Raw genomic sequence first — 26,096 nt, 5'->3', positions numbered from 1 at the left:
CACTGTGTGCTATTTACATCTACGTTTTATGATGCCGCCATGTCATCTCAGTAGTGTGTTCATTCAAATTTTGTCTCCTTTTTGTTTGTATTTGCTCCCCACCACTTTCTCTGGTTCTCCTTTTCGTTCTCTTACACTCGTGTTTGATCCATAATTTTCACCAGTATCGTCCAGTTAGCGATGTCCTTAAAGACAGATTCTTGCATTTTTCACCTTTTCTCCGACTCTACGCATTGAGGATCAAAATCTAAATTGTTGATTTTCGATGTGTTATCGGTGCTTGCTCTGTATGCTGTATTGCTGCTTCCAATCGTGTTTGAAGTGAGCGATTACTACATCATTTGTTGTTATATTTTGTAATTCGTGTCATTTTCAAAATGTTCAGAAAGAAACCACCAACGAATGGGAAATGTTTGTTTATCTGTTTAGCAATTTATATGTGTAAGTCTGCATTCCGTTCACATTGGAAAATATAGATGAAATAAATGGACTCGTTAGTTTGTGCAAGTATTAAAGATGCACGTTATGAATGCTATGGTCAGTTTTCTTGAAAATCATCACACGAATGAATTTTCCATTGCATTCAAACGTGATTTAATTGTTTAACATTTACTCCTGCTTTGCTGGTATTTCTCTGTGTTAACACCATCAAAGATGCTTTTTTTTACAAAAAAAGATTTTTCGACGTTCTTTCTTTGTTCGCGTGGTACGAGTAAGTAATTCTTTATTGAAGGCTACCGTTGCATCATGTGCGAATTCTGGAATAATTGTGTCCAATAATAATTCTTAATATACGATACGGCCCATGACCGTAATAATAGAACTTAAAGTGCATTTTAGCACGCGACTTGTTTTTTCTTATCTGCGCGTTCGATTTCAAAAAGCAACTGCAGAGCTTTCCGATTGCACATTAAATTCAGATATAATACATTTTGTTGGCAGTTTTTTCTCCCATTTGTCAGATTTTCAACGCTCACGCGTTTGAATTTGAATATATTGTATAATATCGTGTCTGGTCACGAGCAGCCAACCTCAGTAGCAAAAGCTGAACCATACATTCGAGGCCTTGTTAAGGTCGCCTAAGTTGCTGTATCGACAATATATGCCTATGATAGGGCATTTTATTCGATCCCAAAAGCTTAGCAACATGGTAGATGGCAGCGCCTTAGTGCAATGGAAGAGCCAAGCGTAAGGGAATGAGAAAGGAGCAGAGAAAGTGAGATTCGTTTTGAACGAACAACAACGCATTTGATGACATGTCCAAAGGGACTGCTATCTTGTATTGGTGTTGATTGAAATTGCATTTAATTGCTTAACCTGTTCGTTTACACTTATTGCATTGATTTAATCATTTAGACTTGGTTTGGTAGTGTACTGCTTTCTACAACGGTGGGACTTGATAATTAACTGTACTTCTTTCTTTACCAATTTGATATCTACTCTTCGCGTGAATGAATTGAAACCGTAAAACAATCGAGAAGTCACGAGCTGGGGAATACAATTTAACGTGATGCTTGGTCATCCTGAGATACTATCGTTGAATCAATGAAACTTTAACATACGCTGCGCCTTCGCAATGTTCCTTTTCTTGGCCAATGTAACGTTTTATGTCGCTATTTATGCCAAGCTTGCAATGACAAAATTAGACCAGCAACGAGATGGAAGCCCGATGCTGCCATTCTAAGCACACTAGGGTGTTCTGTATGCCGATTTGTTCATCGCTCAAACTATAACGTAATAATTTTAATAGCAGACATACACACATGTGTAACAAGGAAAGGATCGAACCATGCTAGAGAAAAGGCAATTCTCTGCTACTCATTCGCTTTTTTAGTAACACCAACCGGTATTAGTTTGTATGTTTTCTTTGTGCTGCAATTGCTTAATCTTTTCCGTAAACCCATTACTTTTCTCTCCCATTATCGTCGTACAGCGAAGGAATAAATTCAAAAGGCGGTTAAAATTTAGCTTTTATCAACTTGTGTTTATTTTTAAGATCTTTCTTATATAATTTCGAAAGCCATCACTTGCTTTTGTATCGTGTATACGTGTTTTGTTATGTAGTATTTTGGTAGTGTCTCTGTAGTTTATCCTTTTTGCTCTTTGCTCTATTCGATCTTCAGATAACCTCCTCCCCGCATTTTTGTTTCCTCAACAACACAACCGAATCGAAACTTACGATTTACTTAATTTGTTCAATCCATCCCGGGACCTGGAACTTTATCGGGTGGTAACATGTGAGTGCCAAACAGGAAACGTATCACACAATGCATCCGCTGGCATAGGTCACTAAATTATTTTGCTACAAACAAACAAACAAACAAAAAAAACACTGCAATTAAATCCTATCAACAGAACTATGCCCAAATATATTTTAATATTTTGAATGGTTCGTGCTGCTCAACCTCGAACAGGATAACGTGTTGATTATTTTGTTTTTTTTTTTCATAAAACATAGAACCATTGACAATATCTCTTGAACACTTTTCCTGATAGTTTAGCGCACAAAATATAGAACAGCAATTATGAGGACGACCAACTTCGAAAGGGTTTTGATTTCATTGTTTCGATTGGCGAGAGCGTATGAGTGTGTGCATGTGTATTCGCGTGTATGTGCCTGCGCGCGTTGTGTGAAAGGCAGTTAATGTATACGAACGAGTACGTGTTTGCATCTGTTGTGTGTACATGTTGTGGGTGTATGTCTGTTGTCATTTTCTTGGATTTCATAGCACTGAACTTCTAATTACTGAAGAGAGGAATATTTTCTCTTTTTGTTTGTTTTTGTTTTACTTTCATATAACTTCGCAATAACTTCAAAATGGACTTACGATTAAATGCAACAATTTACACGATTTCCTTATTTCATTTTTCGGGTTTTGTATATGTTTCGTTCACTTTTACACATGTTTCGCGATTTTATTGTATCGTTTTTATTTTTCTATTATATATCATCAATGTCTTGCTTGTGTGTCTGTGTGTGTGTATGTGAGTCTTTGATTATGCCATTCGTGTATGTGTGTTTACGTGTACGTGTACACAATGGTTGACCGAAGAATTAATGATTTTTATTTTGGTGTATGATTCTGATTGATTTTATGTTTTTTTAGCTTCAGCATGCTGTGTCCCTTTTTTTGGCATGAACTATAATAGAGAATCTAACGCATTTGTTGGACTATCTCCATTCAATCTGCGCCGATGATTTAATACGATTGTTTCGATCAAACACCAACATCAAGAGTTTAAAGAAAATCATTTGCTTACTTTAGAAAGTATTAAGTGAATAACAGGCTTTTTTTGTTTAGGCGAAAGAGTTTTTTGAACTGAATCTATCATTCCTCTCGTTTCTACTCCTCCCCGAAATAGCGAATAAGCTGACTTTCGTTACAATATTAAATGCCACCGTGATTCTCTTCTTTTGTGTTATTTTTTAATATGCTTTTGACTTTCCAATGCATTGAAAAGCGTATTTGCACTTTTACGCCAATACGAGCTTTAGTTTGCACGTGAACCACACTCGCATGCAACCCGCAGTCGCGTTTGGCTTGTGTATGTTGTGCATTTGGAGAGGACTTGATTTTGTTTTGCTACACCTCACAAACGTTAAAATGAAACGAAAGATAGGTTGCGTCACAATCAATGGAAAATATTTTATACTAGCTTGAAGAATCAGAAAATAATCGAAGAAATGAAGAAACTCACAACACATCCAGACCATCAGCGTAAAAGTAACGCTAGTGCGCAGTGCCAATCGAAGTTTTGGTTTGTAATTTGTATCTTTTAATAATAACTATTGTTTCTTTCGTATGCCGTAGGCAACCTCTGCTCTCTATAGTGCTTTAATCTACACCGTGAGTGATCAGTGCATCTTTATCGCGCTCAATATTTAATTATATGATCGGATTTGTTTTTTCTTCTTATCTGATGATGTTTTCTTTTTTGTTTGTTTTGTTTGTTTGTTGTTTGTGTTGCTTGTTTTGTTTATGCTGTTTTTCAACACTGTTTGATCATCATTGCATTCCTAGCTTTGGATTTGTTCTACACTAATTTTCATTCTACAATATTTGTAATGCATTTCATTAATTGATACAAGAGAAAAAGAGAAAACTATGTACTGTACAACAGGGTGCTGAATTGGTTTAATCTCGCCAGATGTGATGCTGTTTGTTCTTCAATTTCTATATAACCCACCGTAAGTCGGAAGATATACAATTATTTCCTTGTTCTAGTATGCTTTTTGTTTGTTCTAGTAGTGTTCTGTTCCTTTGCCATTGTGATTTATACAGTTTACGTGATGCGCTTTTTCGGCATGTCTTGCAATATATATGGGAATTCAACGCGATTAACTTGTTTACTCTTCTGATACCAAATTATGATGCTACTCTTTGCTGCTGAAAGTATCTTTCATCCATATTTGAAGTGTAAACCGTGTGATGTGATTATGGTTTTCTTTGTCCTTCACAGTTTCATATATATACTTTAATTCATGCTATGCATTGCTCTGTCATTTCAAGCTGTAGGATAGTGTATTTTCCTACCTTTTCTTCCACCTTATGTTCCAACTGGCTCATTTATTTTAGGATATATAGTTAGCATTAAATAACTATTTAAGTGAATAGGCTATAATTTTTGGGTTTTCGCTTTTTTGTTTTTGACGCCATATGTTTTTTTTTGTTATTTTCTTTGAACCATTTTCATTTTTCAATCAGATTGATGATGTTCTTCTGTTGCTCTTGATCATCGGCGATTAACACTTGGGAAATACAACTCCAAATCTAGCAAACATCCAACTATTTGTTGCTGCCAAAATTAGGTTTTGATTATACTACGTCTCCCGTTTGTTATTTCTTTGTGTGCTACCGCAATATTGAAATTCTCCCCGATTGTTAATGATTTACGCTTATTTTTGTTTGCATTAACACCATTGACTTATTGAAACGAACTCACACTGCATTATTCTATCTTCCTTGTCTTTTGAAATAGTTTATTGTTTAACTAATTACTTGCTTAGATTTAAATCTTTTGCCAATTAGCTTAATATATATATATATATATATATATATATATATATATGTATATATATATATATATATATATATATATATATATATATATATATATATATATGTGTATATACATATATGTATATATATATATATATATATATATATATATATATATATATATATATATATATATATATATATATATATATATATATATATATATATCTATATATATATATATATATATATATATATATATATCACTTTTGTCATGCACTATTTGTGTGGTTTGTTTTTCTTTGCATACTTCCATTTGCTCTCAATTGTTACCACTTTGTTTAGAAACATAATCAAGATCATTAAACACAGTGTGATAAATTTGACAAAAGATGAAACTACAAAACAAAACTATTTTTGCTAGTTAGCTAGGCATAGCTATATCTGTGAACAGATTTAAATGTAAGTGTATCTACGTGCCACCATAATGTATTTCATCGTACTTTTAAGATCACAAACCATTTTTATCCAATGCATGCTTAACAATTGACGTTACAGTTTTTGAACCGATTTTGTTCATCCTTACTTCTCCTCTGGCAATCATTTTATGTCTCATGTCTACACATAGATTTTCGTTCTTATCCGAACAGTCGTGAATCGATCTCCTCTCCTTGGTAGAGGCGGTGGTATATTTTATTTTGTTTTTTGTTTTTTTAATCAAGATTTAAAAGAAAACAATGCAAACATGGTAAATGTACAGAACGTATAACTAATGATAAGCAAATTTAACACGCAATTATAACATTTTTGCAAGATTTACAAAACAAATGATTAAAATCAATATTTTCAGGACATACAACTAGAACAAGAAACAGTGATGTTTATAAAAAAGATGCCTACCTCCCAAAGGGGGTCGGATAATTCAAATAAATTTGACAAAATTATTTATGTTTGATTTTTTTCCAATGCAGATGGATGTTGAGTGTTGCATTTGCATTCTGTTAGCAATGCAGGGCAGTATTATTATGATTTTTATGCCATTTTCCGTGTGGTTTTGAAACAATTTCGATGCCAGCATTTGTAGTGATGGAAGAACGTCTAAACATTTTCAAACAGAATACAAAATAAGAAAATTAATTTGTGCTCAAAGCTCAAATAGTTTTAAATCATAATTTAAAAATCCCATCTATATCTAGCGGACAGGTAGTATAAGCTAACTGCACGCACATTAACATTCTATATGTCGTTACCGATTATCATGAACGCACACGAACGCCTTAGATAGTAGAGGTGCGCAAAAATTGACTATATATCAAGTGCAAATGTCATCGTGATGAGTCGTGGCCTGGAAGCGCATAATTGCACACAAAATGCAGTTTGTGTTTTAAATGTGTAAATAGGTAAGTAAGGAACAAAATAATAAAATATGGAGAGCTCAGCTAAATTTGGATCTGCCAACTCACCGAAGAAGCTGGAAATTATCCGTTACGACTAAACGGATCGAAATTTGTTGTCGTTCAAAGCAGTTAAGCACACGCTATCGCACATTTTGATGAAAATGTCTGTTACTCAGAGTCATGTGCTGATTTCATGTTATAAATAGTATGATTTGCAATTACTTTTTTTCCGTACTCGAGTTCATTTCATAGTATCTCTCATCAATTTGTCACCTGCTATAAAATTCTATTTTTCGTAAGTTTCGTCATAAGCTTCAAGTGTTGTGTTTTTTTTTGTAATAGGCGTTTCTGTGTGTATGTGTGATTATGTGTTTTAGATTTGCTAGTGACTGACTGGGAGTATATTTTAGCAGATTTTTTTCCAATTAATTATTATCACACAGTTTTTTGAACAATATGCTTTATGAAGCTTAATTGTGTAGCTGCGCAATCGTCAGGATTATTGCCTTGCGTTAGCATTCATTGTTTTTGAAATAAAAAAAATCCTTTTACTATGACAACAGGCGTTTTGAAACGTTTGAAGGCTATTAATTTAAGGTTACGCCTCATTATTATAGCTGCTATAAACGCATTGGTTTAATCCAAGCAGAGCAAAAGAGAGTGAACATATACTCATTTAGATGACGACAAATGTAACATTCGAATGATAACATAACTATTTTCATATTGATAAAAACAACGTAAATCAATCAAATGATGGTAGATTCATTTGTTATACCTTGACTTAGTTTCAAATTTATTGCCACATACGTGATATTCAAATGCATTGCAATGCTTTTGCCTCCTTTTTTTAAATGGTTTAGTTTATCTTAATAGCTTTTGTGCGCTATTAGATATAGAAATGCATCAGCTTGAGCTGCTTATTATTTGCATGTTGATATTTATGCTATCACCATTTTGTCACCTTCAAACAATCGCCTGTTGTGAGTTTCGCTGAATAATAATCATTGGCGTCGTTAAGTATGAACATCTACAGCACTTACATTTAAAGACGTCTTGAACGAGCAATATATTGTAAGATGCGATTTGCACCCTTGGTTCTTGTTCTTAGATGATCGTTCGTTCAGGTAACTTTCAAAAGACGATGCTGCCGGCTGCAAGTAGCTTGTTAGTATTGTTCAATTAATGACAGTTTGCTTTGTCGAAACACCCTGAAGTCTAGCATCGCTTAAAATCTAGCGAGTTCGCTGCATGGTGTCACGTTGCTGAACACGATTTATCGAATTTCTGGTTCATGGTGTAAGGTGTGCAACACATGTTGTGGCCTATTACAATAGATTAGCGGAATGTAGAAATAAGGGCGGTATACACACAGCATCTGCAAAAAGAAGAACGACTATTAGTGTTTTGTTTGCCTAAGCATATGAGTATATATATAAGAAATCAATTTGTAACGAGTCATATTTATATGTGAGTATGTGTAATGATTTGTTCATAATTAAAATAAAATTATACTCACTTTAAAGTAAATCGAAGGCTAAAATACATAATATAAGCTCTTTTTCACTTCCTATATCACTCCCTATACGCGATTATTTAGAAAAAGAAATATCTAAAAAGGATTTGCCAAAAAAAGGCTTATCCTCTTAAAAAAATAAAACAAAAATGATAATTTGTACGGATAGATGTGAACATAATGTTTTTTGTCAGTATTCTCTATGCTATTCCCTGCAACTTCCCAAAAAACCGTATGATATGGAACTTTTTCGCCCAACCCACTTACTATGTGGTGTTGAAAGTAATAAATGCATCTGTTCCGTAATATAATTTTAAATTACCTGCAAATTGTGCTCTGGATAAGAATTACACACGACACGTTAAGTCGACTGCATAAAATGTAACGATGTTGTACTATCAAAAAAAAAGCCGGAACTGAGAGTAAACATATTTCACATGCTCTTTTTAATTTGATGGACACAAATGTGTCAAAGCTGCGCATTTAAATTGTGGTGCTTCTGCTGCGCGCTTAGAAACCGAAGTATCCCGTGATGGTCGATGCAACCACTATTAGTAAAATACTAAGACATACCAGAATAATGATCTTCTTCTGCTCGACACCGTAATTTGATGTCGTAGATTTTGGCCAGCAGTGCACGTTCACGAGAGCATGACGACAAATGGTGACGAATGTGCGCATGTCGGCATCAGCGAAAGAAAAGAAAATTTACATAAAAAGAATAAATTACCACCCATAAAACGAATAATCTTAACTGTATCCGTATTCTGGTTAAGTTATAAAAAGTTTAGGACATCTTGAACTTCACCAACGGTAAAGTGTTTCACAAATGACACTTTTCATTTGATATCAATTAAAATACATTTTTACATTCAAGGTGCGCTATTTACTAAACTTTTTTTTATTTGCCATGAACGAAATCAAAGAAATTAAACATTATTCGCTTACAACACAGTCGACTTTTGGTTTCGAGCATTTGGCAAAATACCTCTGTACATCTTGGAAAGTGCAGGGTCTTTCAGCAACTAATAGTTTTCCTTTTAGCATAAAAAATAACCGCAGCGTTTGCAGGAAATTATTTCAATAAAACCTGATGTGCAATAGATATTTGTATCTAACATTGCTGGAAACTGGTTTTACACACTACAACTACCCATAATTCCAAATTACAGGAACTGCAATCAGTTCGTTTGTTGAAGTGGTTAGCAACTTATTATGTTCGTAGCTAAATGCACCAGTTCGTTAAGTTCATTCAAATCTATTGACATACGCGTGGCTTGAAAACATACTCGTTTAACTAATACGAACAATAAGCAAACTAATCAGAGCTTAGCATATTTTACAAAGTTGAGTTAATAACATGTTTACACCTTACTCATTTTGTTTTGGGCTTCTAGCTTCTTTAAATAAAATAAAACATTAGATTTGCACAAATATTATATATTAACGAAAGAAAAACAAGCTCTTGTAACTATCAACGAGACTGTAGCTTATCTATTGAATTATATCTAGAAGAGTGTAGAAACAATAAATGAAAATCAACAGCCTCAGGTGTAAAGCGTGGCGCGTACATCTTATGACACATGTATTTTTATAATTTTGTAATGTGTGTGGATGTATAATGAAAATGGAAGTGTAACTGAGCAAAAAAAATATATTAATATATGTATGACAGATATTTTCATATGCGTTTATATACCTGTTACAATTTATATGATACGCAAAAGGGGAGACACAGACAATGTTGCTAGGAAGAAAGTAGTAGTTTGAGAAACATGTTAAGTGTCGATTTTCTTCGGCGGATTATTTCATATTGTGGCGCGCTCTTGTTCTATTTTACTATGATTACTGCATGGCAAGTAATACACATAGGGCTGTCGTTATTATTTTGAGCATCTATATTTCATTTGTTAGATTAGTTTTGATTGAAGAGTTTATTTGATTGCTTTTATTTTCATTTTTATCTCAATCACTTCTGTCCAGCGCCTTTCTGTTTTATTACTTTGGCAATCTTGATGGTATCAGTGATGCTATTTTGTGTGTTGACAGATGTAGTGATGTTGTTACTAAGTTTTTTTTCGGTTTGCTTTTCGTGTCATGTACTCTCTTTTGGTCATGTGTTAAAGAAGAAATTGTTGACTGAGGATCAAATGATCGAAACCAAGAGTTTCAGGTGATTCAAGACTGGTGCAGGTGTAGCAGCCGCAATGTGAAGCTTACGTCATACGCTGTCGTACTTTGAGTTCATTCGAGTCACCAAATAATGGTCAAGTACTTTGCATATTGTGTTTAACTTTCATTCTTGTGTGTAAGTGCAGTGCACAGCATAGCACGATATTGAACCAAATTTTCGTACATCGCAGCTCCATGTTAATTTTAGCATGTTCATTAATTGGTTACATTTTTACAGCTTCCTGTCGTTGTACGCATGTTTTCAACATTCACCAGTGCATTGTGCGCCGCATTAGTTGTTGCTGATGAATGATTTCAGCTAATATCTCTGACCATATATTCACCACACACTCGTAATATGCAGGCTTTAGCTTTTATTCATCGAACGCCTCCCAAGCCTTCTTATTTAACAAAAACACTTTGAAACAATGAAAAATTAAATAAACAACCCCAACTCAACATATGATATTGATTTTAAATATATCGCTGGAACGCTGATTGTTGCGTTTACAAAAAAAAAACAGTGTCGTCGTTTAGCGCCACTTGTTTTCTAAGCGATTATGGTTTGCTAAAACCGAATTAGAATTTCAATATCACCAGCAAAAACAAAACAATAAATAGAATGAACTTTTTCTCAATGTACCAAACGTTCTTCCTGTCATTCATAATTTTGCATCAACCCATAAAAAATGCTCTTACACTGTCTTCTCCTTTTTCTTTGTGCAGCGTTTTTGATAATTTTAGTTGATTTTGTGATATTGGAAATCCTGCAGGCGCGCTCCTCTTCCATTTTTTTATCAAGTATTATCTCGTTCGTTTTAAACAATCCAACAAATAAAACACCATCCGATGCGTTGTTTCACGGAGTTCACACACTTCCATTTCGCAATCCTTCGTATTCGCTTTACATGAAGTAGCTACTGACGTAGGAGGCTACGATCAGCCCGAGCACGGTCAAACAAATCAGGATCATAATCTTCTTCTGCAGGGTTGTAAGTGCAACACATCAGCAAACGTCATTACAGGTGTTCAATGTGTGTTATTGTGTTTTTGTTCGTGATCGGTGAGGGAAGAGAAAATATTTTCAATTTAGTGATATACATAGCACTCGATTACTAGCAATATTTTTTTTATAAAAATACCATTTAAAACAAAAAAATGAAAAAATTCGTGTATATTACACGCTCAATAATACACATGAAGAATTCGAAAGCATAGTAGTAGTAAACAGTTCTAAGATAAAAACATAGAAACAATAGAAACTACGCATAGAATTGTATTGTATTACTAGAAGAAATAGGCAACACATTTAACTAATTTCAAACGTTCAGTTTCGATTTCTTAACATCGATTTGTTTGAAGAAATTTAACACTAGAAAAGGAAAACATTAACACCTGCAATAATACAAAATCAACACATGCAACAAAGCTTTATTGTCGCAAATGAAAGTAAATATTGTCGGAAAGATAACATAAATGAAATTCGATACAAGTGGATATCGAATTATTACTAAATTATTATAGACTAAAATTAATAATTAATATTACTAAATCAATAATTGTTCATTCACACATTCATACGCTTCATTCATACCTAAGTTCATAAAAAATGCATATCTTTAAATTTTCTTTATTATTCTAATTGATAAACCCAATTATTTTTACCTCATAAATAATAATTAAACAATAACAAGCGCACAAATATATTTTGTACTTTGTAATGACTATCCATCAACAAGCCAAAATATGTTTTTGCACATCAAATATAATTTCGATCATATTATACAGTATGTGTTTGTATAATAAATTAAATGCACTATATTATGCCGTCCAAATAAATTTATCTTTAGTCGCTTCTATCATTTTTATCATATGATTTAGTAATAGTTTTACACACAAGTCACATTTGTGTATATTTTACATTTTTCCATAAATAACAATATAAAACAACAAATTTAGCAAAAGATCTACTGCGGGCATAGATGAAACTGCTATAAACCAATACTAAACAAAATTACTGCACGTCCTTTTTTAAAATTTAATAATTTAGCCTTGTACGCTAATATGTTTTTAGATTAAAACATTTAACAGCTTATTGCAACATCAAAGGAGTTTAAAATTGATTGCATAGTGGAGACATGTATATCTTCTGTGAGTGAAAAATTAGTATGTTACAGTAATTACAGTTACAGTTACAGTAACTTATTATTTCTAATTCGGAAGAACAAAGTTATATGCAACTTTGAAAATTATTTGTGAAACGTACATTTACGATAACTTTGGAACACTGGGCCCGCAAACATAAATAAACGATTGATCTTTTTTTATTTCCTCGTACATTTATATTCCCTAAACAACAAAAATTAGGATTAAAATGATGACCGTAATGGATAGGCATACAGCAATCATGATTTTTTTCTGAAAAATAAAAACAAAACAAAAAAAATTAACCAAAGTTACTAGCCGTGCAATATACAAGAGTACATAATACATAAGCCTTGGTTGAAAATAACATTCTACACAGCTTTTCGGTTTATCAATGTCGATTAAGAATAACGCATTTGCCTCAGCAACCATTCTTGTTATTCACTGAGCATCCAAAATATCACGAATTAATCTACTGTTAGTATTATATTGTGTTAATTTGTTAAAACCGTGAAAATTTATTGCAAAATATGAGATGCCTAAACGGCTGAAAGTAATGCTTACTGAGGAATAGATCCTTCGAATCAAAAGCATATATAAGCTATATAGAAATGTTACGCTCAAATAAGTGTTTTTTTTTTTTAATTTTTGAAACTTTCATTTTTCCGTTACAACTAAACAAACACATATCATAACGTACCAACTTTTAATAGTGGGGGAACGATGCCATCTTATGTAACATCACACATATTTCCGTGTACGTGTATGTATGATGCTCTGTATGTCATACATTTTTTTCTTGTTTGCTCAAGTAAGATAGATCGCCAAAAATACTACTAACAATACAATTGCAATAAGAATGCATATAGCGATCCAAATTTTTTTCTGCAAAACAATAATTAGGGAAATAGAAATAAAAACAAAAATATAAATAACAGTTTTTGAAACGAAAAGATAAAAACCACGCTTTCCAGCACCGAGATATTCTTATACAAAGTGCATGTTTATGATTCCATAGGCACATGTTTATAGACATTCAATTTGCACATAACATAACAAAACTTGTAAACATAACAACACAGGTAAACATAACAAAAGCTTACAGCTGTTTCTTGTTGCACAATGCATTCTTCGTATTGAACCATGTGATCGAGCATTGGATCAAATCACCAATTGCATCAAACCGCAATCCACCTATCCGAATGCTATGGTTTTACTTCCCTACGTTGAACCAACATACATTACTTTTTTTTAATATTATATCTAACTTTATCATAACAACAAGCCATAATCCATACTAATATGTTGTGTTAAGTCCAATATTATCAAGCAATTATTTGAGTTTCAGTCTTTTTCCTGTTGTTTATTTATTTTTATGTATGCTCATCTTCGTTTAACGATCGAAGACATTACAATACACAATTGCATATAACAGCGCTGAAACGCGCAGTAGCATTTAAAAATTTGAATTTTAAATTAATTTGTTCAAAAGGAATTAGGTTATTAGTATTATTAATATGAGAATATTAGATTCAAAATATTAATAAGATAACGGTAAATAGCATTTCCCGTTAGCAATTGTACAGTAGTTTGTATACCAGTTTGCTTAAAACATTGCAATGAATTGCAAACCTATGATCGTATTTTTATTTTTACCGATGATTTTTTCTTCTTTTCATAGCTTATGCATATTTATTATTTTTTTTTATTTCTATACATACTTTTTATATATTTAGTAGTATATTCTTGAAGTATACTACATTTTCACTAAAAAACCTATAATAAGAAATGTTAGTTGATATGAGAATGTTTTTGAACAATTTTGTTAAACTCCTATAACATATCATATGAAGCAATTGTTCCATATAAATCCCGAACAAAATAAAGACGTACCTTTCTGGCTTTGGCCATATATTTGACAGCTTGGACCAAGTCTTGTTGTCCCGATGTGACATAATCCCGACTGTTTTCCACTTGATACTCAATTCGGTCAACCAATTCACCCTTTCGTCCGCCATGAAAGGAAGTTTTGCGTCAAGATCGTAACGTATGGCAGCAACAGGACGTGAAGGTGGTTTGAGGTCGAGTTACGGACAGGAACTCAAAATGTACATCGACCGCGGGCAGTTGTGCGTGTGTTGAAAAGGAGTGCCCATTGCATGGCAAATTTGCAAACAGGTGACATGTTTTGCATTGATATAGTCGTTTGTGAAGATTTTCACGTTCACCATTATATATAAGGGGTGCAAGTCCAAAGGATTTGAGGGTTTGAAAAGGGTATTCAGTGCATAAACATAGCAGAAAAATTGCAAGGATACCAATAGGTGATAAGGATACTCGAAAGGGAAAAAGCATATAGTTGTCGAGATATATTGCACCAAAGAATTGTTAAGATTGTTATTAGGTCAGGTTGCCGAATGCGAGTATACAAGTAGTCGAAGTTAGTAGACAACGGATACCGAACATAGTCCCGAATGCAGATGTCAACGTTGCAGTGTAAAAATCACAATTTTCCACCGAGAACGTACAGTCATTCGATTTTGTTAATATGTGAGCGTAGATTAAATATTTTATCCATCATCAGCAAATATGCATAGCAGCAGGGCCCATTCCCATATTCGAAGATTGTGAAGTCACAAGCCGTCAAAGTAGTAATAGTTTTGATTCAACAAGATCACGGAACCATCAAATTTTAAACATGCATTCACACACATACAGACGCGCGCATTCATATGATTCATATCGTTAGATTTCATGCATACGAAAAGCAATAAAACAATTTACAAGAATATATAAATCAGGCAATAAGTGTTTTTTTATGAATATAAAATGAGAGTGCAAATTAGCAGAGATAAGAATACAGAATGCAACATTTAAAGCAATGTGAATAAATATAGCGTGAAGTTTAAGAAATATCAGTAAGCATTGGAAAACATTTCCCCGAAAAGTACCATATAAGAATATTTTAAATTGCATTATAAATATGTTATAAATCAACACGGTAGGAAATTTAAAGGAGTAAGCATGAGGTAAAGAAACAGAGCGTGGGTGGGAACGATTTTGTATGTCCACCGTAACAAACCGTTTATCAACGGTTTTTATCAATGAAACATTCAAAACATAATAACGGAGGTAACAGAGAGCATGTCATTATATGGGAATAAAAAGAAAAAAAAAAGAAAAAAAACAAAATTAGCATAATGTTTGGTACATTTACTCACCCGGCGGGCTTTGCTTTGATATTTAAGCGCTTTCTTTGTGTCTTGTGTCGCTGTTTGAACATAATCCATTGCATGTTCGACGTGATATTCTATACGATCAATCATTTCACCCTGAAGGAAAAGGAGGTAGTGTTGTTTTTTGTTGATTTTTTTTTCGAATTTCCGTTGCCATTGATTTAATTTTCTCTCAACTGTTTAAACTATTTAGTGTCTCGTGATGGAAAGCAGAATTGCAATTTGATTTTTTTATAAAGCTAACTATCACACGTGTACACTGCTCTACGTCGTGTGTGAATTGTGGTGTATATTTTGCAAACGGTTGGTGATAGATTATCATTTTCAACCGGCGAAAAATTATTATGCGCATACATGAGCGCAACAATCTTGAAGTTCTAGCGTACAATAGAGAATAGGAATTGATAGTTTTTACATACACACAAACAAAGTATAGCATGATTAGACGATTTGAGAGAAATCGAGCAATAATTGTTCAAGTACCATATACACACACACATATATATATATATATAGAACAAAATTTTCCCATCTAAATACATAGATGTACATACTGTTTACATGGGATAATGGAAACATTTACATAAAAATTTGGAATAGAGGATTCCACCACACAACATAATTATATTTTAAATTTGATAGTTTGATTGTACTAAATTGTACTTAAGGCAGCACGATATGTGAAAGGGACAGCAACACAAATAAATAGTGAGAGTGATAGACAAAGAGACACGCGATTTGATAGCACTAGGTTCGAGCAATACAATCTGCATACTTTCCAAACTCGACAATTATTTTTTACATCATGGTTCTATATCAGTTTAGCTTTAGTCGATTGCACGAAAATAAGAACATTTGTTACATGATACTCGGACGTATTTTGAATTGTTTTTTTTTTTACAAATAAGATGTAAGTGTTAGCTAGATCGTACGTAAGATCACACAGATTCACTAATCTAGCAGCTTCTTAGCCTCCAAAGTAGCGCTTGAGGATCAACGCAAAGTCCTTATGTGCAATGAATTATGCACGAATTTAGTTTTAACGTCGCTGAACGTTGAAGTTTCTACAGTAAATTTTTCATTCAGCATCTGTAAGCTGTATTCTACAACATCATAGAACCGGTTTAAAGTTTTACGATATTGGAACAGCGAACAGAGGATTCTTACATGACTAGAATTTGTTTAAGATGAATATATAATTCATTGGTATCATAATGAGATTATATAATTGAAAAATAACAGTTTAAATAAAAAAAATATATAGCCATGATAAAGATCATCAAACGAAAGTAGGGCATATATCACAATAAGAAACATAGACATGAAATGTATCATAGTTATGGTTTTTAACCTTTACGATAATCAAATTCAATTTTAAACTAAATAGATGCATACACATTTGGAGCGCAAGCAGCAAAAACTGGGATCAACAAATAAACTTGCGTCAATGAGATCTAAGTAACAATCATCTTCATCTATTTTTTTTTTGTTTTCCGGAATGATAATCTGATTTCAAAATCAGATTTATCAAACAGAAAACAAATATTCACTTAGTAGGAACAAGCGCATAATAATTGTTACGAAGTCTTCATTTACACAAATGGAATTCAGTTATTAGGGGTTTGAGTGATGATTTTGAAGACCTAAATTTTTCCTTCAAAATGTTATCAATACATCAAGATCCCGCTTCTCTTTTGATAGGTGGATAATAGTGCTATTACGATATGGATACACATCAACAAGTGCGAATCATGCATGTAAATTATCAACCTTACCTGACTTTCGACCAACATTGCCATATCCATAAACATATCATGCAGTTCCCTAATCGAATTTTCCAATTTAATAATATCCGCATGCCGAGCTTCGATATCTGCCAGTGTTTGTTTGGCTTGCTGGGTTTCCATGATAATCTAGATATATATCAGAAGAAAGACATCAAAAGAAACAACGTACAAGTGAAGAAAAAAGAAGACAATAAAACCATTGCAATTAGTAATATTAAATACATCCCCAGGAAGCTAGTAAGAGAAGTGCATTGAACACTGCACTTGAAGATGATTTTACAGTTGACAAACAAGTAAAATTACCCCCTGTGTGAAGACGGCCGAGTTTCCTTGTTCTAACATTTCCTCCAACTCCTCATTCGTCGTTGCTCTACCCGCTACAAAATACATTAAATAAAACAAGTTTTTGAATGATATTCATGCTTAAATTGAAAGCAATTGTGTCATACTAATTTCCAACTGTCGTTGTATTCTTCCTTTGCAACGTTCTCGATAGTCTGTTTGTGTCCGGTTGTACTCCGTCATGACCTCAACAAACTTGCGCGATAAAGCCGAATGTTGCGTTTTCCGTATCCTCAGATCTGCATTCGACTTGCTTTGTTGTTCTTCTTGTTCAATGTTTTGTTCTATACCCTAGTTTAAGTAAAAAATAATGCAAGAGTATGCAATCCATTAAACAATAAATGAGATTCATACGATGAATTGAGTGTTACAAACCTTAAGCTTCCCTCTAACTCTGTTGGCAGTTTTTTTAATGTCGGCCATGAGGTCTTCGAGTTCCTGTTTAGTTTCTACAATAAATTACATTTTAATGAGTTTGATTGTATCGGCAACAATTCGCGTATTGCTACTTACTTTCATCTGACTGCGGAGCCGATAGGATGGCACTATGTTTTTTCTTCACTTCCTCAACATTAGCTTGTATTTTGTCGATCATCATCCGTATCTCCTCCACCTCTTTGAAGAAATCTTCCATGAAGCTTCCCTCCACTGGAACAGCAACATCTTCTGGCATGTCTTCATCGTCGCTCTGAGCCTACGGGTTTAGCAGAATAATATATTTTGCGTTAAGTATGTTTCAGTATGTATCTACCTATAAACTATATATATATATATATATATATATATATATATATATATATATATATATATACAGCATTTAACTACTGATATGAAATAATGGAAATATACCAAAACCGTACTGTTTAAGGCAGCATACGCAACAAGCTTGAATCATTTTGTTGGAATTGTTGGAGACTACATGAAACAATTATAGATTAACTCATTGTCTATTTTTATTTTTTTTGCAACCATTTGCTACTACAATCCTCGATTGTCTTTTAATTTTCTATTCGTTTATATAGTAAACATCAGATTGAGATGTTTTACTTTGTTTCTCTAATTCATTATTCATTTCATATTCTTAAATTTAATCACATATGACAACGCATTCTAAGCACACATATCGAAACCAAAATTTAGACAATTGTCATTAGAATAGAAGAAACCATATTAGATAAAACGGTAGGATGATAAAGCGGTTCGACGTTCATCGAATTACATCATCGAACACTATAAATTATATGATTTGTCATAACTATTTCATTTCCATTATAACATCTTAAGGTTTTGCATGTTAAAAGTAAAAAAAATAATTTAAAGTTTTGACACAAAACTTTTTAATTCAACTGTTGAAATAAACGCATACAATAATATAATCGTAGTTCTAATCTATGAATCATCCTTTTCTGAGCATTGAAACGGAAATGAACATGGAATCAACAGAAAAAAACAAAGACTATCATAAATGAAGTATTAACAAAGCTATATCAGAAAGAAATAAAACATGCAGTACATTTTCTGGCTAATCAACGCCCTATCGACAGTCGAATTATTCATGCAGTCACGATGAAACACGATTACTGACAATAGCTGTTTTCTCGTTTTAAATATCTTGATAAAGCGAAAGTAAATTAAATATAGTTTACTCAGAGACTGCCTCACGAAGAATGTGATGTTAATAACTTGTTCATATTTAATTTATTTGACCCTTTAATTCGAAATATTTTTTTATCATTTTACTTTTTTTTGCATTAGGTTTCAACATTAAGCATTAGTCATCATTGCATTAAGCTACAAAATACCATAATGTGTTTATTTAATTTTATTTATATATTTGCAATTCAAATTTAGCCAGGATTCTTTAAGGTTATTTAGCCATAGTCTAGACTAGGAAAAAAGACATCGACAGCAACAATCAGTCGATTTTTCCTCAGTTTCCACTTCTTACCATTTTCGCACCAACACACCCGAAAATGGAAATCGAAACCTTCAACTCTTCTTAGAAGTAGTATTGGGCATGTGCAAGTGTATGTGCACCAATACGACTACAGTGAGAGCCCAAGGAAGCTTATGAAATAACTGCGCATGATCGTTGGCGCTATGAGTGTTGCAGAGTATGTTTTTTTTCTCTACACACAATATTCTCTTTTTTTGCCTGGCGGTTTGCAACGCATTGCGGCATTCTAACAGACGTGGATGAGAGACGAGTTGTCTTAGAGAAGAAGGAGCTTCCATGCCTTCTAACAGTCGAGCAGCTTCCACACCACCTAATAATGGTCGAGGAAATGCTGATTCCATACATCACCAATATGCAATGTAAAATGAATCACCGAAGTGAATGAATACATGGAACTTTTGACATCGCTTCAGTCGGTTTAGTCGTCCTTTTTTGTACTTGCTTTTAGTATAGGAACTGACTGAGCGGGATCTTGAACTTAGTTCGCCCTTGACCGCCAGAAGCAAACCAAACGCTACATCAGCATAGATTGGACCACAGAAGGTATAAAAAAACATAGGGTAGCATAAAATGACCTACGAACAAAATACGATTTTTTATCGAAACGTGGCTAAATTGAGAGTATTTTTAGAAATTATTATCAGTTATCCATACGCAAATTGGTCTATACTTGATATGAATCTTAGTTTATTTTTTTAACTGGTAGATAAGCAATTTTTAATTTCATTGAGAAGTAGAATTGACTCACAAGTATGTTTACGAATACGATTAACGTATGAAAATCACATCGTTTATGATAAACTTTCCTTTTTAAGAATATTTAGTCATAGGAAAAGTTTTCTGGTGGTATTGAGAATGGAATTATCATATGAAGATGTTTTTTTTTCATTCTGCAAAAGCAATGCAGATTGGAATTATCAATCATCATAAAATAGATGACAAAATTCTAACCATATTGTCCTAGTATTTCCTCGAACCGTTAAGTTGAAACGATTTGGTTTAAGCGCTTTACGACATGAAACCGCTAAATATTTTATGAAAACTTTACTAATATTTATGTTTAGACTGGGTCATTTTTTACTATTATTACGATGCTGCCTTCTGCGGTATTTAATAAACACTTAACTCAAGAAACATTTATTTATAATATCTGAATCAGGAAGCATTAGGGGTGATAACAAACGATTAATACATCATACCAATGATCATTGGATGGCATGCCTAAAAAAATTAGCAAACAAAAAGAGCTAAAGCGACACTTATTAAACTCACCTTATTATTATTAGCGTCAAGAATTTGGGTATAAGAATACCAAACAAAAAAATCTTAAAAGCAAACAGGGTAAAAACAGCCGACATTTTGGTTAACGAAAATCGAGAAGGTTAAGCAACTTGAAACATCAAACATAAATTTATGCTTTATTTGTGCCAACGGTAGTCATTGAAAAGAAACATTTAATGGTACAAGGAATTACTAGGGAAAAAACATACATGCCGTAGAAAAATGATAACAGAAGAATATTCAAGAACAATTTGTTTACACAAAATTAAATTAACTAACCTCTATATCCTTTAGTTTTTTAGGTACGTTATTCACATTTTACAATACAGCAGGTGTTGGTTTTAATAGTCATATTTGTTTTCCATTAGTTTGCACATCAAAACACATCCACAAAACCACAAACGATTACACACATTCAGATGTACACACGATAGCAGGAGGAAGATGAATCATATTTGGTGGTGGAGGTTGATGGTTCATTTGCAGTACAGGTAAAAACAGTAGTAAGAGTAGTAGTAGTAACAGTAGTAGTAGTAGTAATAGTAACAATAGCAATAAATTAGTAGTAGTAGTAGTAATAGTAGTAGTAGTTGATAATTGTTGCATGATAATAGAAAAAAGAAAAAAAACTGTTTGAAAAAATGATGTTTGTTTCACAATAGAAGTAATGAAAATAACGATAAAAGGTGGTGAGATTTGTTTATGTACTTTTGTAAAGTAGTATTTATGCGACAGTAGTGTGATATAGTAGCGTTGTAACTGTAGTTGTGTTAGTATCGGTAGCAGTGGGATTAATTGTAATAGTAGTTTAGTGATATTAGAATATTGAAACACAGTTATCAAAATATTAAATAAATAAACATTAATTTGTACATTTATTTACACAATAAACAAACATTGGAATTGGGAAGAAGGGAATGGAATACACATGGCAATTATCATAGCCAAGCACATACTACTAAATCAAGATACGATAATAGACTACAATCTATGGGATATCAAGTCTTACACTTGCAAACAAATAATATTGGATAACAAACATTGCCATATAAATGGCAAATCTCGTTTTATAATTGTTTTATGAAAATGTTTTGATACCAAAATCATAGCAAAATATCGGTAATAGAACGGTTACAAAAAAATCCTAGAACAAAAGTGTGTGGAACTCAAATGTCAATCTTTAGCCATTTTAAAATGACAGCTTGAATATATATATATATATATATATATATATATATATATATATATATATATATATATATATATATATATATATATATATATATATATATATATATATATATATATATATATATATATTAAATGCAGTAACATAACAGGAAGCATGTTCATGTGACATGTCCATTATCTGTCTCTTGTATAACATTTCCTAGAGGCAAATAAATCCCTATCTTACTTCACGCAAACATTAATTACACATAATCTGCTCATTTTTGCTCAGCTACAGCAATCAAAGCGCTGTGTGTAACATATTGGCTTGAGGCTTTGTTGAAAAATTATGCCGCTGCTTCTTAAAATTACCTGTAACGACACTCTTACAAGCATTGAAAAGAAACGCAATACAGAAATAAATGTCTTACATTTCGTTTAAACTGCTACAAAAATAAACCACACTCTAGTTCATCAGGCATAATTTATTTTGAAAAGTGATAGATGCCAAATGAGAGTTTTTTTACTAGCTTAAGTAGTGCTGTTTATTAAGTGATTTTAAGTAGTGATTTTTGCTCATTTTTCAGTAAAATAATTTCTATCTTGTAACAGACCTTGCCTAACCAGACAGAGAGACAGGTAGGTTGGTTTCATTTACTACTAATAATCCAAACAAACTCATTGACATTGCTATTCATTGATTATTTGCGAATTATGCCCTTTTCCGTCAGCCACAAAAAAAATGGTAAACGCCTTTTCTGAAGCGAAATCTTTAGTCACGCACACGCACAAAAGACGGCGTGTTAGAAAACCATGCGTAGTCGTTCGTTTCTCGTTTGGAAATCTTCCCCAACCGAACAAAAACTAACCGAGATCAGGATAATGTAGCTGGAAAAACTGATGGCCAACTAACGGGGTACAGCCACAGTGGGTGTGTGGCTCGCTACAACCAAGGAATGTGGCAAAGGACTCATTTTTAGGTATGCGCGTCTCGAAAAACGGCAATTTCATCGGTGGAACCATTTGTCTTCTACTGCAGAGCTTTCGCCCTTGCTCTTTCGGTTTCACTCGGTCTCGCTTTTCCTTTAACTATAGTAAGATCTATCAAGCGATAGAATGTGCTGCGCAGACGCAATTACCGCATATGAAGCAGTGCGAGCCATCGTGTGGCTTCTCATTGAGCATTGTGCTTTTGTTTATAACGTGGTTAAGAAGTTCAAGCAATATCACATTTTTTTTCATGAATGATTCATTTCCCTAAATAGGGCTGAGAAAGATAAGCATTTGGTTCATATTATGTTCCATTAGTTCTTTACGCATAATGGCCAGACTCTCAGCTATTTGGAAATGAAAATTCAAAAATTCTTTCCTCGACATTATGCCGGCTGGTAAGGAATTGCATTTAGAGTTGGCATTTAAAATATCTTATGCGCAACCATTACACGCTGTAAATATCAACTTCCTTTAGGTTGCAACAGGTTAGGCTGGTTGGATGCGTCAGAGCATTTACTTATGCAAAATCAGCGCACCAGCACTTGGTAATCGTTCTTTTCCTGAGCGTTGAATATGTTTTTCCCTTGGCAAGCAAAAACTAACAATCAATGCCTTTACATCAAGCCAAAAATCATGAGTGAGTAAGCCTGTTTCTGCAAAACCATGCACCATCCAAATTATCCATATAAAGAGACTATGACGATATAGCCATGGTTATGAATCACCTTTTTCATTCATGAAATAGTACACAATACAGTCTCATCTTGCTGTTGTTGCAGTGCACCGTGAACGATATATGTGAACGAGATGACGAGAGGAAGCCCAAAACGAGGAGAGCACAAGGGGAAAATTCACATTGTAAGGACGTTCGAGGTGTAGTTACAAATTGCGTCACTGATGGAGTATTTCCCCTGCTCCTGAGTGCTATTTACTCTCGCAACTTCGTCAAAAGCAGATGTGCTGCAGCGGCAGACCAACAGTATAAACAGTATTTCAGGGATTGTTTTGTGCCGGTTCCATACCGGACGGACGTTACCTCTCTCGGGCCGGAAGATTCACTCCTTCCAGTTCCACTCCTTGTAATATCAATTCATTTCCCTTAAGCATGGAACAGGCCCACGTGCACAGTTGGCATTAGCGCAAGGACCACGCAAGGACCGTTATAGACATTCTTGTAAGTGCTAAAATGAACGGAAATTGTAGCTCCATTTCGTTTGTCATTTTTCAATCTACAATGACTCTGGTATTAGTCAGCCTGAAAAATTTTTCCACGTTTTCCACATCTCTCACGTGTCATCCATCGCTACTCCCAAATGAGTGCGCCTTCTCACTTATGTGTGTGTGTTAAGCAAAACAGAATCCTTGCGTTGTCGCAAGCGCATGAGTAACAACGCGTAGCTGACACTGAGAGGAGTGCCTCAGAAATTTAAACGTGTGTTAGTGAGTAAGCTAAAGGAAGGATCTAACGCATGGAAAGTGTAAAACTATTTCTTTTGCTCTTAGTAGTGTATCTCACGGAAACCCGTTTTTCTCGGTTTGCGTGTGTGTGAGAGAGAGAGAGAGAGTCGAAAAGGATGATGGCAAAAATATATCCCCACTAATACGTTATCATAGGGTCTCACTACATGTTTGATTGTATAAGGTATAAAACCAGCAACAGCGGTGGTATATCGGATCCCTCGTGTTCACTAATCCAGTAGTAACAAACATGAGGAGATCATTGAAATCGAGGTTCAATTCATCGAATCCTTTCGTTCATTGAAACCGTTCCGTGTGAGGTCACGTTTATTCCATTCAAATTCATTACAAAAATCATACCACCTCAACCGTTTTCATAACGAAGAGAGGTTTAAAAAACGTTTAAAACAACGAAATGTTTGATTTTCATGATTGACATTTTGTTCCACTGCGGATATTTTGCTAAAAGTTTATTCAAAAAAAATCAGAAAAAAATCAGTAAAATGTAGTACGTAAGATGTACCAATAAAAATGCCAGTAAAAAAAAGAAAAGTAACAATTTTGTATCATGTTGTCTCAGTATTGTCTGTCCGAAGCGGACAGCTTTGTTGAATAACCAAAGAAATGTGGTGCTTAACGAATAGAGAGACTTATAAAATAAAATACGACAAGCTAGAAACAATACGGAAAACCTACCGCTTGCAAGGCTGCTAATCTGTCCTTCGTCATTTTGACCGCTTTTTATCGATGGTGGCTCCCTCTATGCGCTTCCTGGAAGAGTGTTTATGTATGTTCTGCCTGTGTATGCGTGGAAATGGGTAGGATGGTAGTGTAGTATATATGTTCGTCTGTTCTGTATGTCCTTTTGGGGGTGGATGGTATAGAAGCTACTGCTCTTTTCGATGTGTCAAACGTTTCTTCAGCCGCCTCCCGCTTTTGTAGCGATCGTTTACTCCCCCAATCTAAATGCAAGGTCTTCGCTCGTACTCGAATCCAAGCAACCAGCGCAAACCAAACCCACGTGCGGTCGATCGCGGTCAGCCGCGTTCCGGAGCGGTGGGTGGGTGGTTGATGTGAAGGATGCCTAACGACGACGACTGACGACGCTCATGTAGACGGGGGTGGGTGGTAACATCGAGCGATCTACGAAAATATAACCTTTCTCCTTACTGCTAATTATCCTAGTTTATGCACTGTATTTCCACACCGAATACACACACACACACATACACTTTCAGCACTGCATATGTTTGTAGAGCAGAAACAAAAGATTTATCATACAATTTAATATTAGATGATGATAAAGAGACATGCAAATAACGAATACTGTCTGCTGCTGTTACAATCTCACACTGGTCAATCGCCGTTTGCACACTACCGATTGACCATCCACTACGCGCCGTTGCGAAAGGAGAAACGTGAGAAAAAAACAGCATTTTTAGCATTCATTTACAATTCGGATTCTGCGGGGTGTTGCCGGGATACACGACCATAAAGGCCGTGTTCCCCTTTTCTTCGCGCGGGTGCAAAGAAGCGAAAAAAACTGATTCACAGTCGATGAGACGTGTTCACATGCCCTAAGAGCTGGGTGGTTCAATATCATTGCGGGTGGGTGGATGAATTGTTCCCGTCATGAACAGCA

At 34.0% G+C, this 26,096-nt stretch overlaps 1 protein-coding gene across 4 annotated transcripts; it reads right to left on the bottom strand.

Moving 5' to 3' along the window:
- Window positions 1–10,795: 10,795 nt before the first annotated feature.
- LOC128725352 (syntaxin-1A) lies at window positions 10,796–25,352 on the bottom strand. Of its 4 annotated transcripts, none has more exons than XM_053819089.1 (8): window positions 25,151–25,352; window positions 18,109–18,289; window positions 17,971–18,044; window positions 17,703–17,886; window positions 17,557–17,630; window positions 17,242–17,379; window positions 15,452–15,562; window positions 10,796–11,067 (listed from the first exon to the last, which is right to left on the bottom strand). In XM_053819089.1, the coding sequence occupies exons 1-8, from the start codon at window positions 25,181–25,183 to the stop codon at window positions 10,990–10,992; spliced, it is 873 nt and encodes a 290-aa protein (XP_053675064.1). In that variant the 5' UTR covers window positions 25,184–25,352; the 3' UTR covers window positions 10,796–10,989. The 4 variants fall into 4 exon arrangements, with proteins under 4 accessions (XP_053675064.1, XP_053675065.1, XP_053675066.1 ...); XM_053819090.1 differs by lacking the exons at window positions 10,796–11,067; window positions 15,452–15,562 and adding exons at window positions 11,765–12,503; window positions 14,124–14,234; XM_053819091.1 differs by lacking the exons at window positions 10,796–11,067; window positions 15,452–15,562 and adding an exon at window positions 13,682–14,234.
- Window positions 25,353–26,096: the final 744 nt, after the last annotated feature.

The sequence above is a fragment of the Anopheles nili genome, chromosome 3, assembly GCF_943737925.1.
Source record: "Anopheles nili chromosome 3, idAnoNiliSN_F5_01, whole genome shotgun sequence".
NCBI lineage: Eukaryota > Metazoa > Arthropoda > Insecta > Diptera > Culicidae > Anopheles > Anopheles nili.
Note: the sequence above shows the minus strand (reverse complement) of the source record. Positions and strands in the feature narration are given on the sequence as shown.